A 24,007-nucleotide genomic window follows, 5' to 3' on the forward strand; every position below is an offset into this window, starting at 1 on the left:
TCTTCATGTGACTCTATTCAAAAGCCATTTAGCAAAGAGGGGATGAGAAGAGTGACAAACTAGTATACAGTACAGTACTTTAGATCTTTTTTTCTGAACCGGGGAAAATCTGATCATGTTTCTCTATAACAATAATAAAAAACATTGCCACACCCGGACTGTTAAACCAACGCATTAGCACGTCAAAGCCCATTGAGGAGCCGGGCGCAATAACTGTTTTGTCCCTTGATTTACTGATCTGCGTTAATTACAGAAATCGAGTTCCTGCTCTTTGCAGACGACCTGGTCCTGCTGTCGCCCACAGAACAGAGGCTGCGGCAGAACCTGGCACTGCTGGAGCAGCTCTGTCAGACCTGGGCGCTGACAGTCAATCTGGACAAGACCAGAGTTATGGTTTTCCAGAAAAAAAGCCAGACCCCCATTAGTCTTCCTGAGATATAGACTTATGTTCCTAAATCAATCTCTTTTATGAGCATGTGAAAGGCATGGTGAATCGATTCTCATAAATTACTGTACTTTGCATGATTGGAAACAAATGCGTGATTGCGAAATGCTGTGGTGTTACTTTTACAAAGACGGTCAATGAAAAAAAGAATGTGGACCAGGGCAATACTTTGAGTTTACAGCTTGTCCAAGGTCATTCATTATTAATACTATTAGTAATATCTTCATTAAAGACTTTGATGGCGACAGCTCCAACATGAGAGGTTGAGCTTTATTAGCTCCACCTTGCTGAAATTCCGGATACTATTATTTTTCTTGCGGTATTATAGGAGAATTTATGGTAACTAGCGGTATTTACCGGTAACTCGCAGTAGACTGCGTACAGCGCACCGGAAAATAATGCGGTATCGCCCGCACATTTTGAATGGCTGCATCTGTATGTAGTGTGTGGTGCTGCCTGAGGAATTCCTGAGCCTGAAACACAATTAAAATTAATATTCATCCCTGGTAATCTGGTAGCAAATTTCAAAATTTACTGCTGTAATTGAAATGGGTTTGAATTGCAAGAGAAAAACTTGTTGCTTTAACAAATGCTTCTTATGGTATTGGATCACATTTTCTCAGGGCCTGTAGACTGGATGCAAGCCGCTGTGTGGTTAGTGCCCTGACTGGAAAGCAAATAAATAAATAAAAGTACCAAATTATTGTAGGTAGTCTTGATCTTGATAAAATGAAAAACAAATGTCATGGTTTCTTAGTATGTGAGTCACAAAGGACATTCACTTGCAGCACAGGCTGAGCACTGTAAACAGCTCAAGCCTGTGTTACTGTATGTCATTAGATGACTGTAATTGGCATTTCCCAAGCAGCAGAGCAGAACTGGCTGAACAAGACCAGTGTAAGACTAGTTGGCCAGGATATCCTCAGTTAGCCCCAGAGCAGATATCCATCCCCCTGAGACATGCCAGGTTCCAGGAAGATTTCAGTGTTATTAGTTAAGAGAAATGCATCACTTCATCAGCTAATTATCTTATAAAGAACTTTATAGACTCTGGAATTTACAGTGTATCAGATTATCATCACCTTGATATTAGGCATTGGGAAGAGACAGTTCATACTGCTTGTTCCCCCTGTGTTAGTGCAGGGATTATAGCTGCAGCACAGGTTCATTCACATTTGTCCCATACTGTTGTAACTGTCCAGTACATGCTGTATCTATACAGTATATAGTGTATTAGCATTCTGTGCAGCTACTGAAACTTAAGACATTTTGGTCTTTCTCCAAACAATGTATTATTCTGGGCAGTATTTTTTATCATACATAATACATTGTATAAAAAGTTCATTGTTTTTGTAAACCTAAATTACTTGCAGAAGTGGAGAGAATAACAGTGTTATGTGTACTGTATATACTGGACCGTAAAAGGCATGACCTTTGGCATGATGCTGATCTACTGCTGGTTAAACATCAGGAAATACATTTATATAATATGGGTGACTGAAGGAAAATGGTAAAAATATGTTTTTTCAAAAATACATTAACAATGAGTAAATATGACATGAATCTAAAATGATCTGATTATGATTCCTGAATTCTAACTATTGGTTAAATTGTGGCTTCAAATCCTAAAATACAATCATCTAAATTCTGCCTGATTTAATCAAGCTAGCTCTTGACATACTGTATCTAGAATATCTAGTGAAGTAAGTGAAAGAAAAACAGTAATAATAATAATGATGATGATGATAACTGAGTTATCCTCCCATCCTGCCTTCCACGTGCATCCGGCCTGTGAGCAGCACTCAACAGATCCTGAGCCGTGGGGTGCAGTGGTGCATGCAGGGATGCGTCTCGAGGCAGGCGCACTCAGCAACACTGGGCTTTGGGTTCAATTTTGGACCTGAAATGCTGTCTGCTTGGAGTTTGAATGTTTTCTCCATGATAGCATGGGTTTCCTCCATGCACTCCATGCACTTGACTTCTGGGAAAACTGGGCCTGATTTGAGTGTGTGCATGACTAACCAGGGTGTACCCTGCCTTGTGCCCATAGCTTGCTGAGATTATAACAATAGCGATAGCAATAAAAATAATACATTTGCACCCCTGTAACTCTAATTAGGATTTTTTAGTGGAAGATATTTAAAATATATTTAAGTGGTTGTGTAGTTTTATTACTTAAGATTTGCAAAGCAAATTTAAAGTCGATTTTCAGTATAAGACTAGGCTATATCGTGTAAAGGTACTGTCAGCAAATTGGTTAATGTTTTCTGAGAAAATATTTAAAACTGTAAAATTGCATGATACCTGCTATGATGTTACAAACCATACATCCATTTTTCTAGATATTACAATAGTCTAATTTTACACACCCATTCTCCAAAGTGTAGGTGTTCACTGACATCCCTTAACACATACTGTACAAGCACAGGATGTGATTCAGATGCAAATGAAATTGTAATAAATAGCTCATATAATACAGAGAGCAGGTTGAGAGGACAGAAAAATTTGCAAACAGAATAACAATTGTACTGGTATTATTTGATAGTGTATTGCTTATAATTCACTGTGCTTCTGGACAGCGTCAGTCTATATGAAAAAGTCTGTTTTGTATCAGTTCCCTTTTAAGTCATGTACAGTATTTCACAGACAATTTCTGACATGTGCAACACATTTAAAGAAAAAAATCTGTATTCCATACAGATGTGCTGTTAGTAAATTATTTTCAAATTGGAACTTTCAACTAAAGGAATGACAACTGGTATATTGTCTTTTATTCTTTTAAAGATAAATTCTAGTTCAAATAATATTTCATGTTTTATGGTTGCACAGTAAAACCATCAGCCTGATTATAATATTAATAGGTGCTGTTTGTTAACTGAGTATTCCTTTGTGCCCTATTTGTTTTTGTGGAACACCATTTACTGTTTTCCAACAACTCATCAATAAATATCTAAGGGATTTTGCATCATTAATGTGGAGAGACAGCTGCTCACACACCTTCATAATCATGCTGTTTACTGCTGCCAAGCACACGTAATGTTTGACCAGAGGGCACTATTAACACCTGTGCTCATTTGTCTGCTTTAACTCTCACTGGCTTCATGCTAATCAGATGTGTCAAAAAACACAAACATGCCAAATGATGTAATGCCTCTTTCCTCTGGGCTTGGTTCAGAAGGTAGATGCTGTTTGAGAAACCTGTTGTGTATAACAAGTCTCTAAAGGTCCTGACAAAGACCTGACAAGAAGCTGTTGGAATAATAAGAAATATGTTTGTGTACAGATGCCTCAAACAGAACTAGTTAGACATTGCATGTGAAAATCCATGAACAATCAATCCTCTCTATAATGCATTTAACATTAAATTAATGCATCGCTGTGTGATTGCTATGTTTATTATAAACCCAGCAGTTCACACAACAAATATATATTTTAACTGAATTTTGTGTAAATTGCAATACATATAAAAATCATTGTGCATAGTTTGAGTCATCGTAATATAATTTTGTGTTGAAGTCTTAGAATGGTTAATTCAGTGTAATAACAATTATATAAAGTCTAAAATTGTTCTTTTTATTTATTCCTTAAACAAAACTATATCTGTTAATCTAGTTTATGTAAAAAAAATACAAAAAAATTTAATGTTAATTATAATTATATTAATAATTATAAAAATGTAGTAATTCTATTTTAATTTATATTTAACAAAACATGGTAAAAGCACAACAATGTAGATGATGCTAGAATATGAACATTGTCCTTTATTTATTAAAAATAATAACCATAGGTGATTTAATGATGTCAGATAACTGTCATCATTTAAAATAATTTACTAGTTTACTTAAATTATGCAACATATAGTTTATACTGTAAAAGGGTTCTTTAAACAGATATTTTCTTCTATCTCGTGGACAGAGCACAGGCCTTAAAAAAATATTAAATGTTGCAAGAATCTTAATATTATTGTGCAAAACATTTTGCCAAAAATGTCAGGTTGTTCTAATGCATTGTCTATCTTGCACCATAATTTCTAACTATGCTTAACAAAAATGTTCATAAAATCCTTAATTAGACTGTGAATAAATAATGACAATTGTTTTTTTTAACTCAGATTTCTGAATATTTTTGACAAAGACATCCTGTTTTGTGTTTATATAGAATTATTGTTAGATACTATACACCTGCCAGAGAAGAATTTCTCAAAGCCAGAATTTTTTACAGGTATGACTAAACTTGATGATTTAGCCTGGGGGTGTAATTCTTCTGCTTCCTGAACATTCCCCAGAGACTGAGAGCATGCTGACTTCAAGTGCAGCCCTCAGATCACTGGAATGGGTAGTGCTGTATTCTATATTGTCTGTATTCCAAAACGGGCCTAGTTCACACAGCAAAGTATTGATATCTGATTGGTTGAAAGAATAATTATTATCAAAGTGTATCATGGTAAACATATATGGTAATGATCATATGCAAGTGTAACAAATATGCCCCTGCTAATAACAGGGATCTCAGCTGCCCAGACTGGGGGAGTTCTACTTTAGCACAGCCGGCAAGTTCCCTGTTGCGTGACGCTGGAGACCCGGGTTCAAGCCCACGCAGTGAGGGATGAACTGGCAGGGCAGGAGCGGCAGGGGTGGAAACCCCAAGAACTGTTACATGAGCATGCAGCAAGCATAGGAACTATTTACCCGAACAGAGACAACATTTAACCCGTCACACCTGAAGAAGGCTCCACAGCTGAAATGCTGTGTTTCCTTTCTTTTCTTTTCAGCATGGAATAAACCCATCACCTGTTCCTTTGCAGCCTACACATGCTGACGCAGCTCCCTACTTGAACTAATTAAACTTTGGCTGACTTGTGTTAAGATTCATTCTGCAGGTTTAACTATAAATGAAATAATGAAAACATTAAATGCTGTATACTAATGTTCAGGTAAAGCTGTAAAAAACTGACCTTTTCCCAGTAAAGGTCCACACAGCTGTTAAGTATATACAGTAGTTAGGATGGGCTGATATCCTAGTCCTGAAGTGTGTCATCACACTTTACATATGGCAGGACAGTTACGCCATTGCCAAGGCTGCAAACTACTTCAGTAGAACAGGGGTGACACACCTTAAGAAGGCCACACAGTCAAAATGTGTTTTGTTCTTTACCTTTCAGCATGGAATGAACCTTTATCTGCCCTTCTGCATCCTACGCATGTTGACGCAGCTCCTTACTGAAATGTCTTCCACTATTTCAATTATATGTGTTATGCTTGTTCACTTACATTACTACATAAAAAAAACAATAAGAGACGGGGCAGCCTTTAGTGTATGTTTTTACTAGAACTTCCTCTGGCACATCAGTAACTTTCAATGTGCACACACACGCACACACAGTACAGTACAATGTAGTGATAAAATAACTAGTTCCTCCAATGACAAACTGTATACAGTACATAACATATCTTCATGAAAAGTGTACTCTGTGAATAACTACACTTGGAAAATTGTGTTAAGTTCTCATATCACATAAAATCTAGCTAATTAATACATGTGCAAATATAGATGTATGATTTCTTATATGTGCAAATACTTTTCTGCAATAACTTTGTTTTCTGTAATGTTGTGCTAGGAATTGTGGTAAAACCTAGCAATACATAACTTCAAAATAAGTACTGCATCACACGTAAATAACAATAAAAGAACTAAATAAATTATTTTTGTGGTTTTTGTTTTAAAAACAGATAACGACTTCAGATTTGCTGCCTCGTGTTCTATCTGTGTCTATATGTACAATATACTAACCAATGAGTAATCCCAAATATGAAATAACTAAACCTGTGATTATTTTTTTAACTTTCTTAGGGGTTTTAGATAATGTGGAAATGAGATGTCAGGCATCACTGACTGATGTGTCCTGCTGTGGCTGTCTATAATCTTGCTCTTAGTTGAAGTGGTTGTAAATGTAATACTGTAAATGTAAATGTAATACTTAGATCTAATATTTAGACTTCATTTCCATTACAGGAAATAATTGTCTTTTACATCTAAAGATAGAATGTGTGCTCAAATAAATAAAAGAAAAAGGGTATCTCTAATATTCAGATGTACTTTTATTATTAAATTTAACTTAGAACTATTTTAAATTAAATATAACATAAAACTAGAAATCATAGTAGTACATGGAATGTTTTTAATATTTATTCTTACATGTACTACATTTCTCTTAAATTAAAAGGTGTAAACTGTAATTCAAAGGTGTTGCAGAGGATGCATTGAAACTTACAATGTTCTATCAGCAGATGGCAGTGTATCACATAAATGATTAACTTTCCATACATTTCTTGTCAGTCAGCTGTGCATGAAGTAAAAACAAGGATATTAAATACAGATATTCTACAAAATTCTACAGATACAAAACTAACATTATATTACTTATGTATGACTGGTTGAAAGTAGTTTACATAGCTACTGTTGTTATAACTTTTAACTGTTATGGTATCACTCCAGTTCATTAACTGATATGTTAGAGTAAGTCTATTTCAAGCAAAAAGGTCAGAAGATAAATTTAATCACAGTTCTATGCTTCGTGCAGAAAAGCAAGTTTTTGAAATGACTAGGGCTGCAAAGGGATTAAAATAGTATCAGGACAGGACTTCTTTTAATTGCTGAATGAATTTGGATAATAATAATAATTATAATAATAACTAGAATTGCCAGAAATGTAAAGAGAATAATCATACATAATGCATATTTTAAGCTCTGGGCCTGCAACTACTGTATCTCATGGTCTGATGCCATTAAATCATTAATGAGATGCAATCAGGCTTTATTCACAGGATGTTTATGATAAACAACAGTGGAATTACATTACTTTTGGGTTTGTAGTCGCCTTATAGAGGATGATGGATTTTTACTATTGCTGCGTAGCGCGGGGGGCGTGTTCAGAGTGGAGGCGGAGCCCTGGATTAAGGCCGATGCGTTGCCATAGCAACTGCAGCTGTCCTGGCTGATTGAGGACGAGCTGCAGCTGTGGAGGCCTTTTAGCACATCCCTGAGGGGGTGAGCAAGCAGGCCTCCAGTCCTGAACACTTCAGCAACAGTCCCGTTTTTTTGCTTCTTTTTATTTTCTATTTCTTCTCTCCTGTCCCGCAGTGATGATTCACTGGGGCAGCTTGAGTTTTCTTTTGTTTTTGACTTCGCTCCTTTTCTTCCAGTTTGGACCCCGCTAAATAGTCCAGACTGGATCCCTCTGTTCCAAGCTGTTTCTTTTTTTCTGCCAGACTGGACCCCGTTAGATAGGGATGATCCAGTCTGGACGCCGCTGTGCAAAGCTGTGTGTTTCTCCTTTCTCCTTTTTGTTTTTTCTTTTCTTTCGGTTTTTGCTAACCTCACACCAGTGACCCTGCCCCTCAAATGGGGCATCAGCTTTTAACGGGGTTCACTGTGGCTCTTCCCACTTCTGCATTGTTACACTATTATGTGTATTTAATATTTTTATTATTTGAATTAATTCGAATACATAACTAAATCTACTACAGCACTTTCTAAAATTACAAATACTTTTATAAGACCAAATGATGGGATGCACCATATAAATGAATTCAGAAAATTACCTAACATAATTCATTTATATTTACATTTATATTCAATTCATACACTGTAATGTAGCTCTCTAAATAAACAATTTTATCTTAATTTTATTGGCAAAAAAATAACCTCGTTCTTTAAAAAGAGACTCCAATAAATAAAAAATAAATATGTTTAAATTTAATACATTTTGAATGTGTAATGTGTAAATTACATCTTTAAAGTTAACATTGTGAAAAGGTCACTTTGGTTTTGGTCAATTTCTCATTTTAGTACTGAGCAATATGATGATTTAAGTTTTCACTAAGCTTGTGATTAGAAATGAGACTGACAGTCAAAGACAGATAATTCCTACTTCCACAGAACATGGTTCTTTTTCGCAATTACTCTCTTAAAAATGATATGCTGTGAAATAATTATATATTTAATATATATTTAATATATTGTTTTTGTTTTTTTTAATTCCTATAAATTGATTAAGAACATTTTTCATTTGAAGTCCCTATTTTCTGGAGTAATATATATATATATGTGAATTCAGAGATGATTTTCTGTCACTTTTCTGAAAACTTCCTTTAAGAGATTCAGAAAAATAATGCAAAATGATGTGTAATGTGATATACTAAAACATCCTTTATAGCATTGAAAACAATGTTAACAATGAATGCATGTCTACCTTTCTTAATGTTTAAAAGACAAAATATAAGAAAAAATAGATGTAACAATACATTCAGTAGTGTTACTTTAATATAAGACCAGTATTACTCCCTGTTTAGGGGACTGAATACTTGATTGAATATATACATAGTGAACTGAAATAAAATCATTATAAACATTAAATAGATTTTAATCATGAAATACAACAACACAATATTAAAATTTAAAGTATTTTAATATTTTAAAAATGTTTTTTTATTGACATTTTGTTAGTTGTGGAAAGGAATGTGGAGAAAGTTACAATATGTTTTGATATTTCAAATAAAGCATTGAAACAATGTCATCACTTTCAGTAACAATTTCAGAATTTTGTTTGGAAAATATTATTCACATAGATGCATATTCTCAAAATTTGTTTTTTAGACAAACATTTTCAAGACTAATAAAGCTAGTAAATCTAGTAGCAGTCATTGGAAACACAACCTATAAAAGAGATAGAAAATCAAGTAATATGTATCTGCAATGTCATAACACATCTCTCAATTAAATAGGTTGCATAACTAGCTAACTCTTTCACAGACAGAAGAATATATATTTTTTAAAGGTTACAGTATTTCCTTTGCCTTTGGTTTCTGCAATTTCCCTCAGGGTATCAATAAAGTATCTATCATGTTGAATTACAATTCTCTGATACAATATTTTTGTTGTTACTTTTGCATTTTGTTCAGATATGTTTAGAATGAAATTCTCAATAAGTGTAACAGGCGATGGAAGCCTAAGCCTTTGCTCATAACAAAATAATTAGTGATATTCAATATGCATTTATTCATAAGTATCAAAAAACCCTTTACAAATTTCAAATTTACTTTTCTTTCCCATGATTTCCAAAGTTCCAAAGTCCAAAGGAATGCTATCTTTGTTAATTTATTCTGCTAGCAACTCAGTCCAACAGGAGTCTTTTTCAAATATTTTACCAGTGACAATAACACTTGTTGCTTTTCTGAACCAGGTGTAGAAAAAAGCATATATAATGGGGTTACAAGCGGAGTTTAAATAAGCAAACCAGAATGTGGTGTCTACCAGGATAGGTGACATTGAATACTCAAGAATAGGATTAGAGAAGATACAAACAAAAAAAGGAGTCCAGAGGAATACAAACACTCCCACTACTATGCCTAAGGTTTTTGCTGCTTTTCTCTCCTGCTGACTTGAAACTCCAACCTTGTTCTCTTTAGAATCTTGAATTTGCTGTGTTATATCTTTGATAGACCTGGCCTGTTTTCTGGCTACTAAATATATTTTAAAGTAAATTCCCAGCATGATAAATGCAGGAATAAAATACGAGAACAAAGTGGACAGAGGTCCAGAGAATTTACTGAAAAACATAAAACAACCCCCTACACAGTCAATATATCTGTGATAAAAATCCTCTATCCCTTTTATATTCAGCTTCAGGAAAACCATTGTAAAGCCAAATAACCCCGAAACTACCCAACTGATTATGATCATCAGAAGTATGACACCAGACGTGATTTTGGTTCTGTAACTCAGAGGGTTACACACAGCAAAGTAACGGTCAATGGAGATGGAACACAAGTGGAATATGGACGCTGTGGAGAGCATCATGTCAGTGGCCGTGTGAATTTGACAAAACAAACTTCCCAGGTACCAGCAACCTTCAACAGCATAAACCATTGTGTTAGGCATGGTGATCACTCCCAACAGAAAGTCACAAACTGCCAGTGAGAGAATCAAGTAATTTGTATTGGTATGGAGCTGTTTGAAGTATGCAATTGAAATTATAACCACAAAGTTTCCACACACTGTGGCCAGTATAATTATCACCATAATAAAGTACAGTACAAACCGTAAGGTAACTGGTTTGGTTACCCTTCTACAGGAGCCACTAATGGATTCAAAACAGAAGTGTATATTTGAATTTTCAGTAAAATTGAAGTTCTGTCTGACCGAGGAGCTCATCTCTCCAGGTGTGGTGATCCCTGAAAAAAGCGTGTCAAACTTAATTTTCATTCATAAAACTCCTCACATGAGGTTTTTAATAGATAGCTTTATATCAGTCTATACTTTATGCATGTCATAATAAGGAACATCTTTCTGGTGTTCTTAACAGAAAGAACTTTAATATTCATATATCCCATTATATATACTGATGTGCAACACATTTTTCTTATACTATATGACTTTATATACCTTTCTATACAGACATGTATTACATACGGAACAAGTAATAGGTTTATTCCATTCTGAAAAGAGAAGAAAGAAAACACAACGTTTCTGCTTCACACCTGAAGAAGGCTCCACAGCCGAAACATTGTGTTTTCTTTCTTCTTTTTCCAGCATGGAATAAACCTATTACTTGTTCCTTTACAGCCTACGCATGCTGAGGCAGCTACCCACATGTATTACATACTGTACATATAAAACTTTATTTCACCAGATAAGTCACTTTACAGATTTTTCATTTTCAATGAAGACCACTCAAACAGAAGGGCATTTACTGGAGCAATCTGAATAAAGTTACTTGCTCAAGAGTACAAAAATAGCATCCCTCTAGGGATATAAAACCCATGATCCCCTGATCCAGATTCCACTTCTCAAAAAAAAAATAATAATGAATATTCTTTGAACATTTTGTAGAGATCAGAATTTCAGTTTTTCCTGAAATGCATTTTTTTCTAAAGAAACCTTTTTTTAACTTTTTTTAAATTAGGATATATTTTTGGGGAATTTTTTGTTTTGGAAAATCCTTTCAAAAATAAAACTAAAATCTAATATTTATTCTTAAGGAACACATTTTTAAATAAAACTATTGCATAAATCTGATCATTTACCAGTTTCTTCTGTAAGACTTTATTTGTACACAATTAAAGAAAGATATATTTTGGAATTCATGCGTAATACATACAGTGTATTAATCTTTACAAACCATAAAGAAGAGTTAATTGTCACAAGCTAAAGACTTTTAGAAAACTAGTTTTAATGTGTAAAATATTTGTTTTTTGCACCTACCTCAAGTCTTGATTTTCCGATGGACTTCCTGAATTTCCAATGTTGATGTCTTTATAAATGCTTAACTGTGGTGCCGGTATACCCAGAGGATGGTTAAGTCTCTGTGTGCTTTTATAAGGTCATACAGTTAATTTCACCATGGAGAAACAGATAAGCTTCCAGTGGTCATTACAGTTGCTCTACTTGGCCAGTAATATCATTACCTAACACACTGTAAAAAACGTTTACGATGAATAAAGAACACAATATACACTTTATATATACAACAATATACTGTACAAGATCCATCCAGTGGATGCCATTTTTGAACAAAACATTAAATAACTTGCAATTCTTACAATCTTTGGAAATATAATAAATAGATGGACATAAGTAAGATAAGAAGTGAGAGGAAGCAATCCAGACTCTCTAATCAAACTAATTTGTAGAATTGGCTAATGCCTCACTGATCTGAGGATGACATATGGTTGGGTTTAAAAAAAATCTTATTATGGCCAGAGAAGAAGTCAAAATCTCACATCAGCAGACAGCAGTGTGTATACCACAGTCCTGTTCAGCATACTGCTTTCATCCATTCATAGCTCAAAACAAATTGATACATGGCATTTGTGTTGCATTAAACGTTACTGAAATAGCAGCTTCATTTAATCTTTTTTTAGTCTAATAATCATATTTCTTAAAAATATAACATACTCATGACTTCTATACTATACTACAGGACTATATACTACTACAAAAGATCACACTGCATTGCAGTGTTTATTTCACAGAGCGACAGAAATGAGAAGATGGCAGTGTCTTGAGGGCTATTTTTATTTGAGTTACAGTATACACTGTACATATAATGGCCAGTATTTTTGTTGAGTATGGTGATTTTTTTCTCTTTTGTGTCTGCTCTGTCTTTTAGATCTTTAGATCTAGCACAAACAACACATCAAACAGTGGTTTTCACAGAATTATTTGGACACACTGTTTGACCATATGCCCATCAATCACCTAACAGTCATAGGTGACACATGAGGCAAATGGAGATATTGAGCTCGTAGGAAATATAACTGAAACAGAGGGGAAAAAAAAGAGTTAGAAAGGAAAGACAAAACACCATGACACTTGTCAATCAGGTGCCCTTCTTCAGCCAAGCAAGTGGAGACGCGGTCAGCTCACAGAGTTATGAAGGTCTGCAAGACCTACAGGTCCCCAGAAGAAGGTGGGTTTGGAAAGAATGCTTATGATGGAGCTCTTCTCTGTCCTCAATGGAATAATCAATGGCAAAGGGACTCGAATCAACAGACTAAAATGGTTGACAGCATTTCAAAATAAACACACCTGTCTACATAATGTTCCTCAGTTGACAGTGTATGTCAAAGCAAAATCTTTAACATGAAGAACAATGAAGTGTCTGTACAATACCATGGCAGAATTATGAAGAGGCACAGATCTGAGGAGGGATATAAAAACGTATCTTGGGTGTTGAAAGTTTCCAAGAGCACAGTCAGGTCCTTCATTGGAAAATGGAAAGAAATCACATTCTGAAGAATCACCCAGACTCCTCCAAGGGCAGTCCATCCTTCCAAACTGAACAAACTGGAAAGAAGGACCTCAGTATGAGACATGACCAAGAACCCCATGACCACACAAAGCTACACAATCCCATGAGATAGGAGAACCTGTCCAGAGGACATCAATCTCTGCAGCACTACAACGATTTAGCCTCTATGGGAGAGTGGCAGAAGACAATCCCAAGAAAACACCATGTAATAATAAACTTGGAGTGTTGCAAGAAGGCATATGGCAGAACCCGAGACTATATTGAAAAAGCATCACTGGTCTGATGAAACAAAAATTGATGTCTTTGGCCTAAAAGCAAAGAGCTACCTGTATGTCTGGTGCAAATTGAACACAGCTCATCACCTGCATAATACTATCCCTATGTTGAGGCATGGTGGTGGAAGCTTATCTTATGGTAATGCTTGTCAGTGTCAGGTACTGGGACACTTGTCAATATAGAGGGAATAGAGAATGGAGCCAAATACAGGCAAATCTTAGAGGAGAAGCTGCTTCAGTCAAGCTGGGGCAAATATTCACATTCTAACATGGCAATGATCCTAAGCATACAGCCAAAGTGGCTTCAGAATAAAAACATGAATGTCTTTGAGTGGCTCAGTCAAAGTACAGACTTGAATCTGACTGAGAATCTGTGGAACGACTTGAAGATACAGTAGTGTTGACCAATGCTCCCCACCCAGCGTCACGGAGCCTGAGCATATCTGTCAGTAAGAATGGCCGAAAATCTCCAAATCCAGTTTTGCAAAGCTGATACATACCAAAGAAGACTGAAAGTTGTAATTGCTGTAAAAGGTGCCTCTATAACGTATTGACTCAAGGGGGGAGAATACTTTCATTTTTAAAAATGTTGTTACACAAAAAAAATATTTTACCCATTAATTTTGTTGTGCATCGTATGTTGTGTGAATACGGGAAAATAAAACACTTTTCAATATATTGAAAATTCAGCATTATCTGTGCGGGTCCCACAATAGAGCTTATCTGCCCCACAGCTCTTGGGTCCCGGGTCTTATTCCAGACAAAGAATTCTTGTGAGTGAGGTTTTTATGTTTTCCCTGAGTTTGTCAGTATGCTCACTCTTTCCATAGACAGTGGTGACTTTAATTTCTGTCTTTACAGTAACATTTGAAAATTAAAACATTCAATATCAGCTTAATTCTTTATCAATTTATTTTTGCTTGGAATAAGGTACTCTGGTGCTTGGTGTGTACTCATGTTCATTCATGCATGTTCATTCTTGGCAATGGATAAGCACTGAATTCAGGGTTGACTGCTGCTTTGTGCCCTGGGCTCTTGGGATAGCCTCTGGGTTGCTGGGCTTTCTGATAATGGGGATAATATCTTCTTTGCGTGAACTATCTCATTATCTCAAAACTACTGCAGTGAGAAGCTTTGCTTTTCAACTTACTAAAATATAAAAAGTGAGCTTTTTGTAGCTAATGCATCTACACAATAATACCATAATGTTTCTCCCTTCTGAGAGCGTCATTGGACTTTAGGAGTTAGAATAATGAAAACATTAACGGCACAATACTGAAATATTATTTTCTTCCTAGATAAGTGATTGAGTAAATGATAAAACAAGAAAGAGAATTTTCAAAATGTATGTAGAAATGTATTTATTTTTATTTTAAGAAAACATTTTTGGATGTGACACAAAAGGCATAACTTCTTAAATGCTGTATTAGGAAACTTAAAGATGTCAAAATGCTGGCTATTTACTGTAAGTAAAATAAAGGAAATGCTAAACATGTTTAAAGTTTTTACATCATTAACATTATTACAACAAAACATGAAATTGAAAAATAAATGTGTAAATGTTTCCCATTCACTAGAAAATATACTGCAGAAATAGAGATTATTTACAGTTGAATTGCAAGGTCTTGCCAGGAGATGTTTGTGTGAACATAAATGTGTACAGAGTCAGTACGTTTTATTATATATAAGCATTATAGAATTTATAACTAATTATGCACAAATTTTAATTAAAATAAAATAGGGTGTTATTCAGGTTCATTCATTGATTACTTATTATTTAGTGAATACAAAGTCCCTGGGCCAAGCGATCTTCTCCAGTGATCTGGTTCAGCTGTGTTTATAGTGAAGTCCTCCACTGAATCTGTGGAGTGGGCAGTCCTCTAAGATGTGCTGCATAGTTTGCTCTATCCTAAAGGAACAAAGATTCTGAGTGGACCACTCTTTTCTTTGGAGATGAATGCTGGAGGGTTGTTGGATGCTGCTTGTGGTGCTTATTGTTGTGCCCAGGTGGAGTCTGCATTGAGCGTAGGGTTCCAGTGAAGATGTACATAGTAGCATTCAGTTGGCTGTGTACAGTTTTTAGCAACAGATCAGTGTTCAGGTCACAGCTCCCGTCAATACCCAGGCATGACCAGGGAAGCTCATGATCCAACTAGCAGAATAAATTTAAAGGGAAGCTTCAAGAGAAAGGCCAGAAGAATCCAAAGGCAAGCTGATGAATTGATAGTACAGTGTACTTCAAATCTTAACATTAAAATAAAATACTTTGACTTGTGATTTACTACACTTCCTTGTCATTCCATCCAATATTCAACCTCCTTTATCCAGTTCAGGGTCAAGGGGGAGCTGGAGCCTAACAGGCACAGGGCAGGATGCACCCTGGACAAGATGTCAGTTCATATCAGGTCACATACAGACACACACATGCAGAGCAGGGTACATTTTTACAGAAGCCAATTAAGCTACTGTACCAGTATTTCTTTGGTCTTCAGGAGATAACCAAAGCACCTGGAGAAAGTCAATGCGAATCAATGAGAACATACCAACTCCACATGGATAGCACTCCAGGAAATAGAAAGAAATGCAAACCATTATAATATTATGGAGAATAAATGTTATTTTGAAATTCCAGGAGTTGTACAGAAGGATAAGGTTAGTTTGTTATATTCTAATACCAGAATGTTCCCAGTCCCTCATTTGAGACGGGCTCCCTGTGTGATATCCAGGTCAAGATACATGATCTTCCTGTGCTCTTTCTATTGAATGAGCATGTAATGACATTATTGAGTACATGATCACAGAACAACATCAAATGCATAGTTAGTTCCCTGTTTAAAAAACTTTGCAAAAAAACAGGTTATTGTTTTTATACATATATTTACATTTAATTTGCATATATACAGTGAATAATATAATTATAAAATATCTACAGTAGATGTTCCAAATAGCCTCCACTCATTTGTATTCTCTCTTTTGTTAATGCCATTTTAATTGTCTCATTAAGAAATGAGCACATCAGAAGATAAAAGTGCATTGCATATTAAATAACATTACAATAGATAATTGTAATGCCAAAGTATGATTAAATCCTCTGTGGCTGGGTGGCTGTGGTTAACTTTTCTTTAGCAATATACAGTTCATACTGTAAATGCATGTTCAAAATATGTTTTGAACATGATCTTACAGAAACAATGTTTGGTATTATGTATACAGTTTAAGGCAACAAGACAACATTTTAAAGTTTTTAAAGTTTTTGGGAGTATGAAGCAGTGGTTTACATTTCTGTACAATGTAACCCAGTCAGGTACATTTAAGACATAGATCTGGAGAAATGGTCATGGAGAAAGATAGACCCCAATAAAATTAAAATCTTTCACCCTCCTACCAATGAAGATTTCAAACAACTGAATATTCAGCAGTTTGGTCTGATTCTAATAAATGCAATAGACAGACAAAATTAGAAGTTTGTTTGTCACCAAGCTGAGGAAATGGCAGCCTAACTGCAAAGACAAGGCTGACTGAAGCCTCCTTCATTTTCGCGAGTAGTAAGCCAGGGTGCTGCTGTGAAGGTGGGTGGAGATGGTGTGGAGAGATGGGTCCAGAGAGTGAGATGCACAGTGGGACGTTCAGGAGGTGAGATACAGTACATATATACGTAGGAGGGTGGAAGTAGGCAAGTCTAAGATCTGGCCTGAAATTCTGTTAAATACAACATACTGTATGTTTACATGAAATGCACAAAATATCTGAAAAATTATGCTTGGACAATGTGTTAATTAATTGCTTTTACAACCACAATTCTGTATATAAATATCAGTTAAGTGTTTTATAGTTTTTAATTTTGCTTTCATGCATTAATTCTCCTCTATATTTACTGTAATTTTACAAACTGGATTTCGGTGATGCAGTGACATTAGCCCCATGTTCTAAAGAATGTATTTTTCACTAATCCCAACACTAGAAGATAAGGGAAGAAGTGTTTCTTTTCTGATAGCCAATGAACGAAACAAAAAACCACAGTACCAGATTCTGCAACTGAAAAAAAAAAAGAAATAGTCTCTCAACAGCAGAGGGAGACAAACCAAAACATAGCATGAGAAAGAAAAGAGGTAGAGCACAAGCTGTATTAATATAATAATAACATTACTTAAAAATATAATATAATAATAACATTACTTTATTAACCCTTTACAATTTCTTGCATTAGGAATTATCTTTTCACATACCCCAGCTTGCTCTCCATGAGACACACAGACAGGGAGAGAGCCTGGGGTCAGAGCGCAGGGTCTGCCATTGTACAGCACCCCTGGAGCAGTTGGGGTGAAGGGCCTTGCTCAGGGGCCCAACAGAGTAGGATTCCTCTGCCAGCTGTGGGATTTGAACTGGCAACCTTCCAGCCACAGGCACAGATCCTGAGCCACAGAGCCACCGCTCCACCCCATATTAACTCAAATGTATATGACATAGTCTTTGCTTTCTTTCTTACAGTTTAAAAAATCGACATATTGCATTTTTAAATTAATTTATTCTACAATTAACTTTGCCCAACAAGAATCTTTTTCAAATATTTTACCAGAGACAATAATTTTTGTTGCTCTTCTGAACCAGGTGTAAAAAAAGGCATAAATAATGGGGTTACAAGCAGAGTTTAAATAGCCAAACCAGAATGCAGTGTCTATCAGTACAGGTGGCACGGTATACTCAAGAATAGGATTAGAGAAGATACAAACAAAAAAAGGAGTCCAGAGGAATGCAAACACTCCCACGACTATGCCTAAGGTTTTTGCAGCTTTTCTCTCCTGCTGACTGGAAACTCCAACCTTGTTCTCTTTAGATTCTTGAATCTGTTGTGTTATATCTTTGATAGATTTTGCCTGTTTTCTGGCTACTAAATATATCTTAAAGTAAATACCCAGCATGATAAATGCAGGAATGAAATATGAGAACAGAGAGCATAGAGGTCCAGAATATTTACTGAAAAATACAATGCATCCTCCTACACAGTCAATATATTTGTAATAAAAAACCTCAATGCCTTTTATATTCAGCTTTAGAAAAACTATCGTAAAGCCAAATAATCCTGACACTACCCAGCTGATTATGATCATCATAAGTATGACACCAGATGTGATTTTGGTTCTGTAACTCAGGGGGTTACACACAGCAAAGTAACGGTCAATGGAGATGGAACACAAGTGGAATATGGAAGCTGTGGAGAGCATCATGTCAGTGGCCGTGTGAATTTGACAAAACAAACTTCCCAGGTACCAACAACCTTCAATAGCAAAAATCATTGTATAAGGCATGATGAGCACTCCCAACAGAAAATCACAAACTGCAAGTGAGAGAATCAAATAATTTGTATTGGTATGGAGCTGTCTGAAGTATGCAATTGAAATCATGACCACAAAGTTTCCACACAATGTTGTCAATATTATTAACACCATAATAAAATACAACACAAATCGCAAGATAACTGGTTTGATTATCCTTGTACAGGAGCCAGCGATGGATTCAAAACAGAAGTGTATATCTGAATTTTCAGTAAAATTGAAGTTTTGTCGGACTGAAGAGCCCATCTCTCCTATTGTGATGGTCCCTGAAAAAGACATGGTATAGTCCATTTTCCTACAAAATCAATACACTGAGTTAGTTAAGTTTACTGTGTTTTCCATGTTTTCTTGCCACTAAGTAAGGAATGTACAGTAATGATTTTAAAAGGCAATATGTTAAAGTATCTTACGATGAAATACTGTAAAAAACAGTGTATTAAGATACAATAGTTTCTGAATGAAAAATCAGGAGAGTCTGTTTCCAGGTAAAAAAAAATCTTTCAGGATATATTTTTTTTAACTTTTGTCTGCAAATGGCAAGAAAAGGAAAAAAGGGGGGGATAATTTGCAAAGGTGTTTAATTAATGATTTAATAATTTGACCGCTCCTATCTAGGAGTTTGCACAAAATTAGAGAAAGGTACTTTACACTATTTTACACTGTCCTATATTCATGTTCATAAAAACAAAATATCTTCAAACTAAAGCTGTATTGTGGAATATTTTCAAATCTGTATGCCTTCACAAAAGTTGGACCACTAATTTTGTCAGCTGAAAAAACTTTCAACACTTACCCCCAGTATTATTTTTCTGACGCAGCTGTTGAATTTCATGTGTTGGGCTCTTTATAAATGTTCGCACTGTGGTATTGCTGCCCCTAGATGTAATCAATGGAGAGTTATACCTGTTTCTGTGAAAATTTTTACAGCTAATGTTCACCTGGGAGAAACAGAAAGTTTTACAGTTGTCATCACACTTATCATCAATATCATTAGCTAACCTTTGTAAAATTGCACATGGCCCTGTGAGACACAGGCACTAATGAAATTGAGAAAGGTATTCTAACACACTTTTGATGTGTCATATTATCCCTAATAAGCTAAGCAGGGTTAAAGTATTTAGATAAAAAGAATGATACTGAATGTTAGTATAGGCAACATATTCATATTTTTAAGAATGCAAATCACTGAGAATGCCCTTTTGTGGAAGTTGAAATTAAGATAAAAAATATATATTTATATTCTTTAATTTGTGTAAACTTTTGCAAGAGTGTTCAATAGTAAAATATGTGATTTCTGTGAGGTGTATCTGTTTCATGTTATTTACAATTACTTGAATTACGCATCTTCTGTGAATAGAGATCTGAAGAACATGTCTTAAACATGTTTTGAAGAAGCCCTGCAGTTTCGCGACATATTTTAGGTTTGTTTGGTTTATCCCTACACTTTCGTATCTTGACATCCACTTGAAGACAGTCTCTCCATATTCTTTTATATACTGCAGTTTGCATTTTGGAATTATAAATACATAATGAAGAATGCTCCAAAGTAAAGTGTTTCAGTATTTAATACCAGATCATTTGCAGCCTACACATGCTGACACACCTCCCCACTCAAACAGTATTAATACATAGTTACAACAGTTTAGGAGAATGTTTCACTAAATTAAATGATAATTATCTTTTATTTTTTACACTTTAAATAGTTTCTCACATGTTAGTAGATATTTTATGGTTTATTGAAGATTTTTTTTATCATTCCAGGAGTTTCACTCAATATGAACTTTTGTTTTTTAACTTGGGTCTCCATTTTTAAATACTGTACATGCCTACGATATCCCTTGTGTGACAGGACTTTCTACACAACCAATATATAATCCACTGGAATACAAGGGGAAAACATAACGACTGTCATTCTGCATTTATGTATTTTTGTTAGACCGCTTATGCTGTACCAAGCTTTATCTTCTATAATTATTGGGAATTTCATTGAGAGATTGAATTTGATATACAGTACATTCTGTTTCCAAAACTTCTAAAACTTATATTATGCATTTACATTTTTGTGAGACCCTCTGATACTCAGATTTGGTGTTATCATATCCTGTCCTATATTGATATTATGTGGAGCTCTCTACATTTTAGATACATGATGCTAGGTCTGGGCAGACTTGGCTAGTTAGGGGTTCTTGTGAACTGGGAGGAGGAAGTTGCTTTATAGTGAGAAAAATGTATTAAAAATGATCTTACATGTTGTGTTTCTGTACAACATGCCTACAGATGCACCCATTCAAACTGCGCAGTACAAACCCGTACTGCACGCAACTACCCACAAGTCACTGTGGTGTACCGCGGTACATGATTGGCTGGCCAATATCACTGACAGGGGCACTCGTGGTGCATTGGTCGGTAGTGAAAAGATTTAATCATTTAATCTCATTATTGTGCACATTTTAATCCGCTTAGTATTGAAGATTTATATGGAATTTTACAACTAAAGGGAAATTTTCATAGCTGAGCATAAAAAGAAGAGGAGCATATGCAACTTACCACCTTTATCTTCATTGTTTTAATTATACAGAAATATTTTATGCATCAAAGTCTTTACCGAAGATATTACTAATAGTATTAAAAATGAATGACCTTGGACAGTCTGTAAGCTCAAAGTATTACTGTGGTCCACTTTCTCTGTCACTGTCTTTGTAAATGAAGACTTTATGTTTTCATTGACAAAAAGTAACACCACAGCATTTCGTTGATCCAATCACATATTCGTTTCCAATTAATTAGTTTTGAGAATCTCCGATTCACCATGCCTTTCACATGCTCATAAACAATATTAAATTAGAAACATAAACATATTATGTAAACTGTATATGGCAGGTATTGATAGTTTGCAGAAAAAATACATATGTCTTCCACTTTCTCCCTAAACATTTTAAGCATCAAAGCCTTACATGTGGTTATTTCGGAAACGTTTTTACGTGCTCCTTTTGACCATATTAAGTTTCTATACTTTGTGAAAAGTGATAATGTTTTAACCTTTTCTGCAAATATGCTCGTTATCGGAGTAAACAAAAGCATACTTTTAGAATTTGATTAATATAATATGGAATATAATATGGAATCGCCTATCTAAAGAAATTAATAATGATATAATTATATTCATATAATGAACCAAGCCCTCAATGTACTCTACAATGTACTTTTTCATCAACAGAGGAGACCCTAGCAGTGTTATTGACAGGACCCTTGACCGAGCCAAAAACACCCCTCGGACCATCAACTCAATCAGGAACTCCTGCCGTAACAACCGCATTCCTTTGGTGCTTCCCTACCACCCCAACACACTTCCTATCCCCAGGAGTATTAACGACAACTTTTCCATCCTACAGGCCCTCCATTGGGGCCCTCTTTTCTGATCGCCCCATCATCTCATATAGCCGACCACCTAATCTGCGCAACCTTCTTGTTCACAGCTCCCTTGACCACCCTCAGCAACCATTCACACCAGGCACTTTCCCTTGCAACAGAGCTCACTGTATCACCTGCAAGTACACATCTAACCCCGAACTCATTCAAGGCCCCTCAGGACTATTCCAAATCACCCAGATGGCATCTTGTACCTCCAGCAACCTTATTTACTGTATCTCTTGCAGTAAATGCCCAGCCATCTACATTGGAGAAACAGGAAGGAGACGCGGAGACCGCTTCAGAGAACGTTAGGGCTGTGATGATTAAAGATGACCATGACCAATCTAATCTCTCCATCTTTCTTCTCAAAGACTGTTTTCTGAACTCATATATCAGAAAGACTACAGAAACCAAAATTATCACACTTCTCTCCTTCTCTTAACAACAGACTACTTTTCTTCTAAATTCACTCTATTCATTGTAGGTTTCATTTCACACCTCCTGATTGGCCTCTCTTTCTGGCCCCTGCTCCTGCCCCTGCCTCTCCTCTCCCCCAGCTTGTGTTCTCCCGCTACATTACCTTTGCTTACTGCCCTGTCTTTCTCACACCTGAAGAAGGCTCCACGGCTGAAATGCTGTGTTTTCTTTCTTCTCTTTTCAGCATGGAATAAACCTATTACTTGTTAATTATATTCATGTACTGCAGCTCAAATGATCACAGTAGTACACCATCTTTGGAAATGTCTGCTTCAGTTTCACTCTTTGCCATGTGATTATGTTTGTGGTGTGATGGCTTAAGCATGCTTAACCATGTACCTTAAATGCCTGAGGTCTGCAGTTCAAGTCCTGCTGTTGACGTGAGTTTTCTTTTAACAAATAAACACATTTTTTTTAAAGACTAAAATTGCAAATATTATGGACACTATATTGACATTTTGTATATTTCTAAATATCACATGTTCGAAGCTAAGTCATTTATTAATAACAACAAATAATTTCAAGCTGCTACTAATATCATTATTGCCTATAAATATTATCTACACTATATTGAATTTGATGGCATTTCTAAATATCACAAAACGTTCAAAGTTAAGTGAGTTAAGTGATTACCATTTTCCATGAAGACTTTCTCATTATCGCAGTAAAATATACTTTCATACTTTTCAGAATTTAATTATTTAAGCAATAAAGCACAAGAGGCCTTGCCATATCTGGATAGAGTCACAGTTAAAAGGTGTTGGCAGCAAAAGATCAGCTAAACAGGGAAGAAAACGCTTTCAGAGGAAACAATGTTTCGGGTGTGAAGAATACAGATCCCCTATTCAATTTCAGCCTCAACCTTTCCCCCCACACCCTCCCCCCGCTGCGATTAGAATATACACAAAACACTGAAAGCTTTACAGTAGATGATCAGGTGTTTCGCAGACGTAGGCATAGTAAGTAATTCAGGATTCATGAACTCACACCTGGGATATGATTAATTTAAAAACCTGCACCAGGTACTAGATCTTGTTTATATTAAAGTTACAAACAATTGATTTTTCTTCCTCATCATCAGATCTTTCTTGGAAAAATGTCTTTTATATGTTGCAAAAAACTTACTTGTTTTATCAACATATATTTACAAATCATTTCGCCTGGCAATCTACCTGAATGCCCAACTATCTGAGAAACCATGTTTGCTGACAGAATTGCTGTTTTGTATGCGTGCTAATTTTCTAATTCCTCACTC

The 24,007-nt window shown here is 35.5% G+C and overlaps 2 protein-coding genes across 2 annotated transcripts; both read right to left on the reverse strand.

Moving 5' to 3' along the window:
- Window positions 1–9,526: 9,526 nt before the first annotated feature.
- Window positions 9,527–10,540, reverse strand: LOC148675558 (trace amine-associated receptor 1-like). The gene has a single exon (XM_088627220.1). It carries the CDS (start codon window positions 10,523–10,525, stop codon window positions 9,602–9,604), a length of 924 nt encoding a protein of 307 aa, XP_088483346.1. The 5' UTR covers window positions 10,526–10,540; the 3' UTR covers window positions 9,527–9,601.
- A 7,514-nt stretch (window positions 10,541–18,054) lies between these two features.
- On the reverse strand, window positions 18,055–19,083 carry LOC148675559 (trace amine-associated receptor 1-like). Its single transcript, XM_088627221.1, has one exon. It carries the CDS (start codon window positions 18,976–18,978, stop codon window positions 18,055–18,057), a length of 924 nt encoding a protein of 307 aa, XP_088483347.1. The 5' UTR covers window positions 18,979–19,083.
- Window positions 19,084–24,007: the final 4,924 nt, after the last annotated feature.

This window comes from Lepisosteus platostomus, chromosome 3, assembly GCF_059453375.1.
Source record: "Lepisosteus platostomus isolate fLepPlt1 chromosome 3, fLepPlt1.hap1, whole genome shotgun sequence".
Taxonomy (NCBI): Eukaryota; Metazoa; Chordata; class Actinopteri; order Semionotiformes; family Lepisosteidae; genus Lepisosteus; species Lepisosteus platostomus.

Coding starts and splice junctions, on each gene's coding strand:
- LOC148675558 (XM_088627220.1), bottom strand. CDS start 10,525: ATGGTGATAATTATACTGGCCACAGTGTGTGGAAACTTTGTGGTTATA.
- LOC148675559 (XM_088627221.1), bottom strand. CDS start 18,978: ATGGTGTTAATAATATTGACAACATTGTGTGGAAACTTTGTGGTCATG.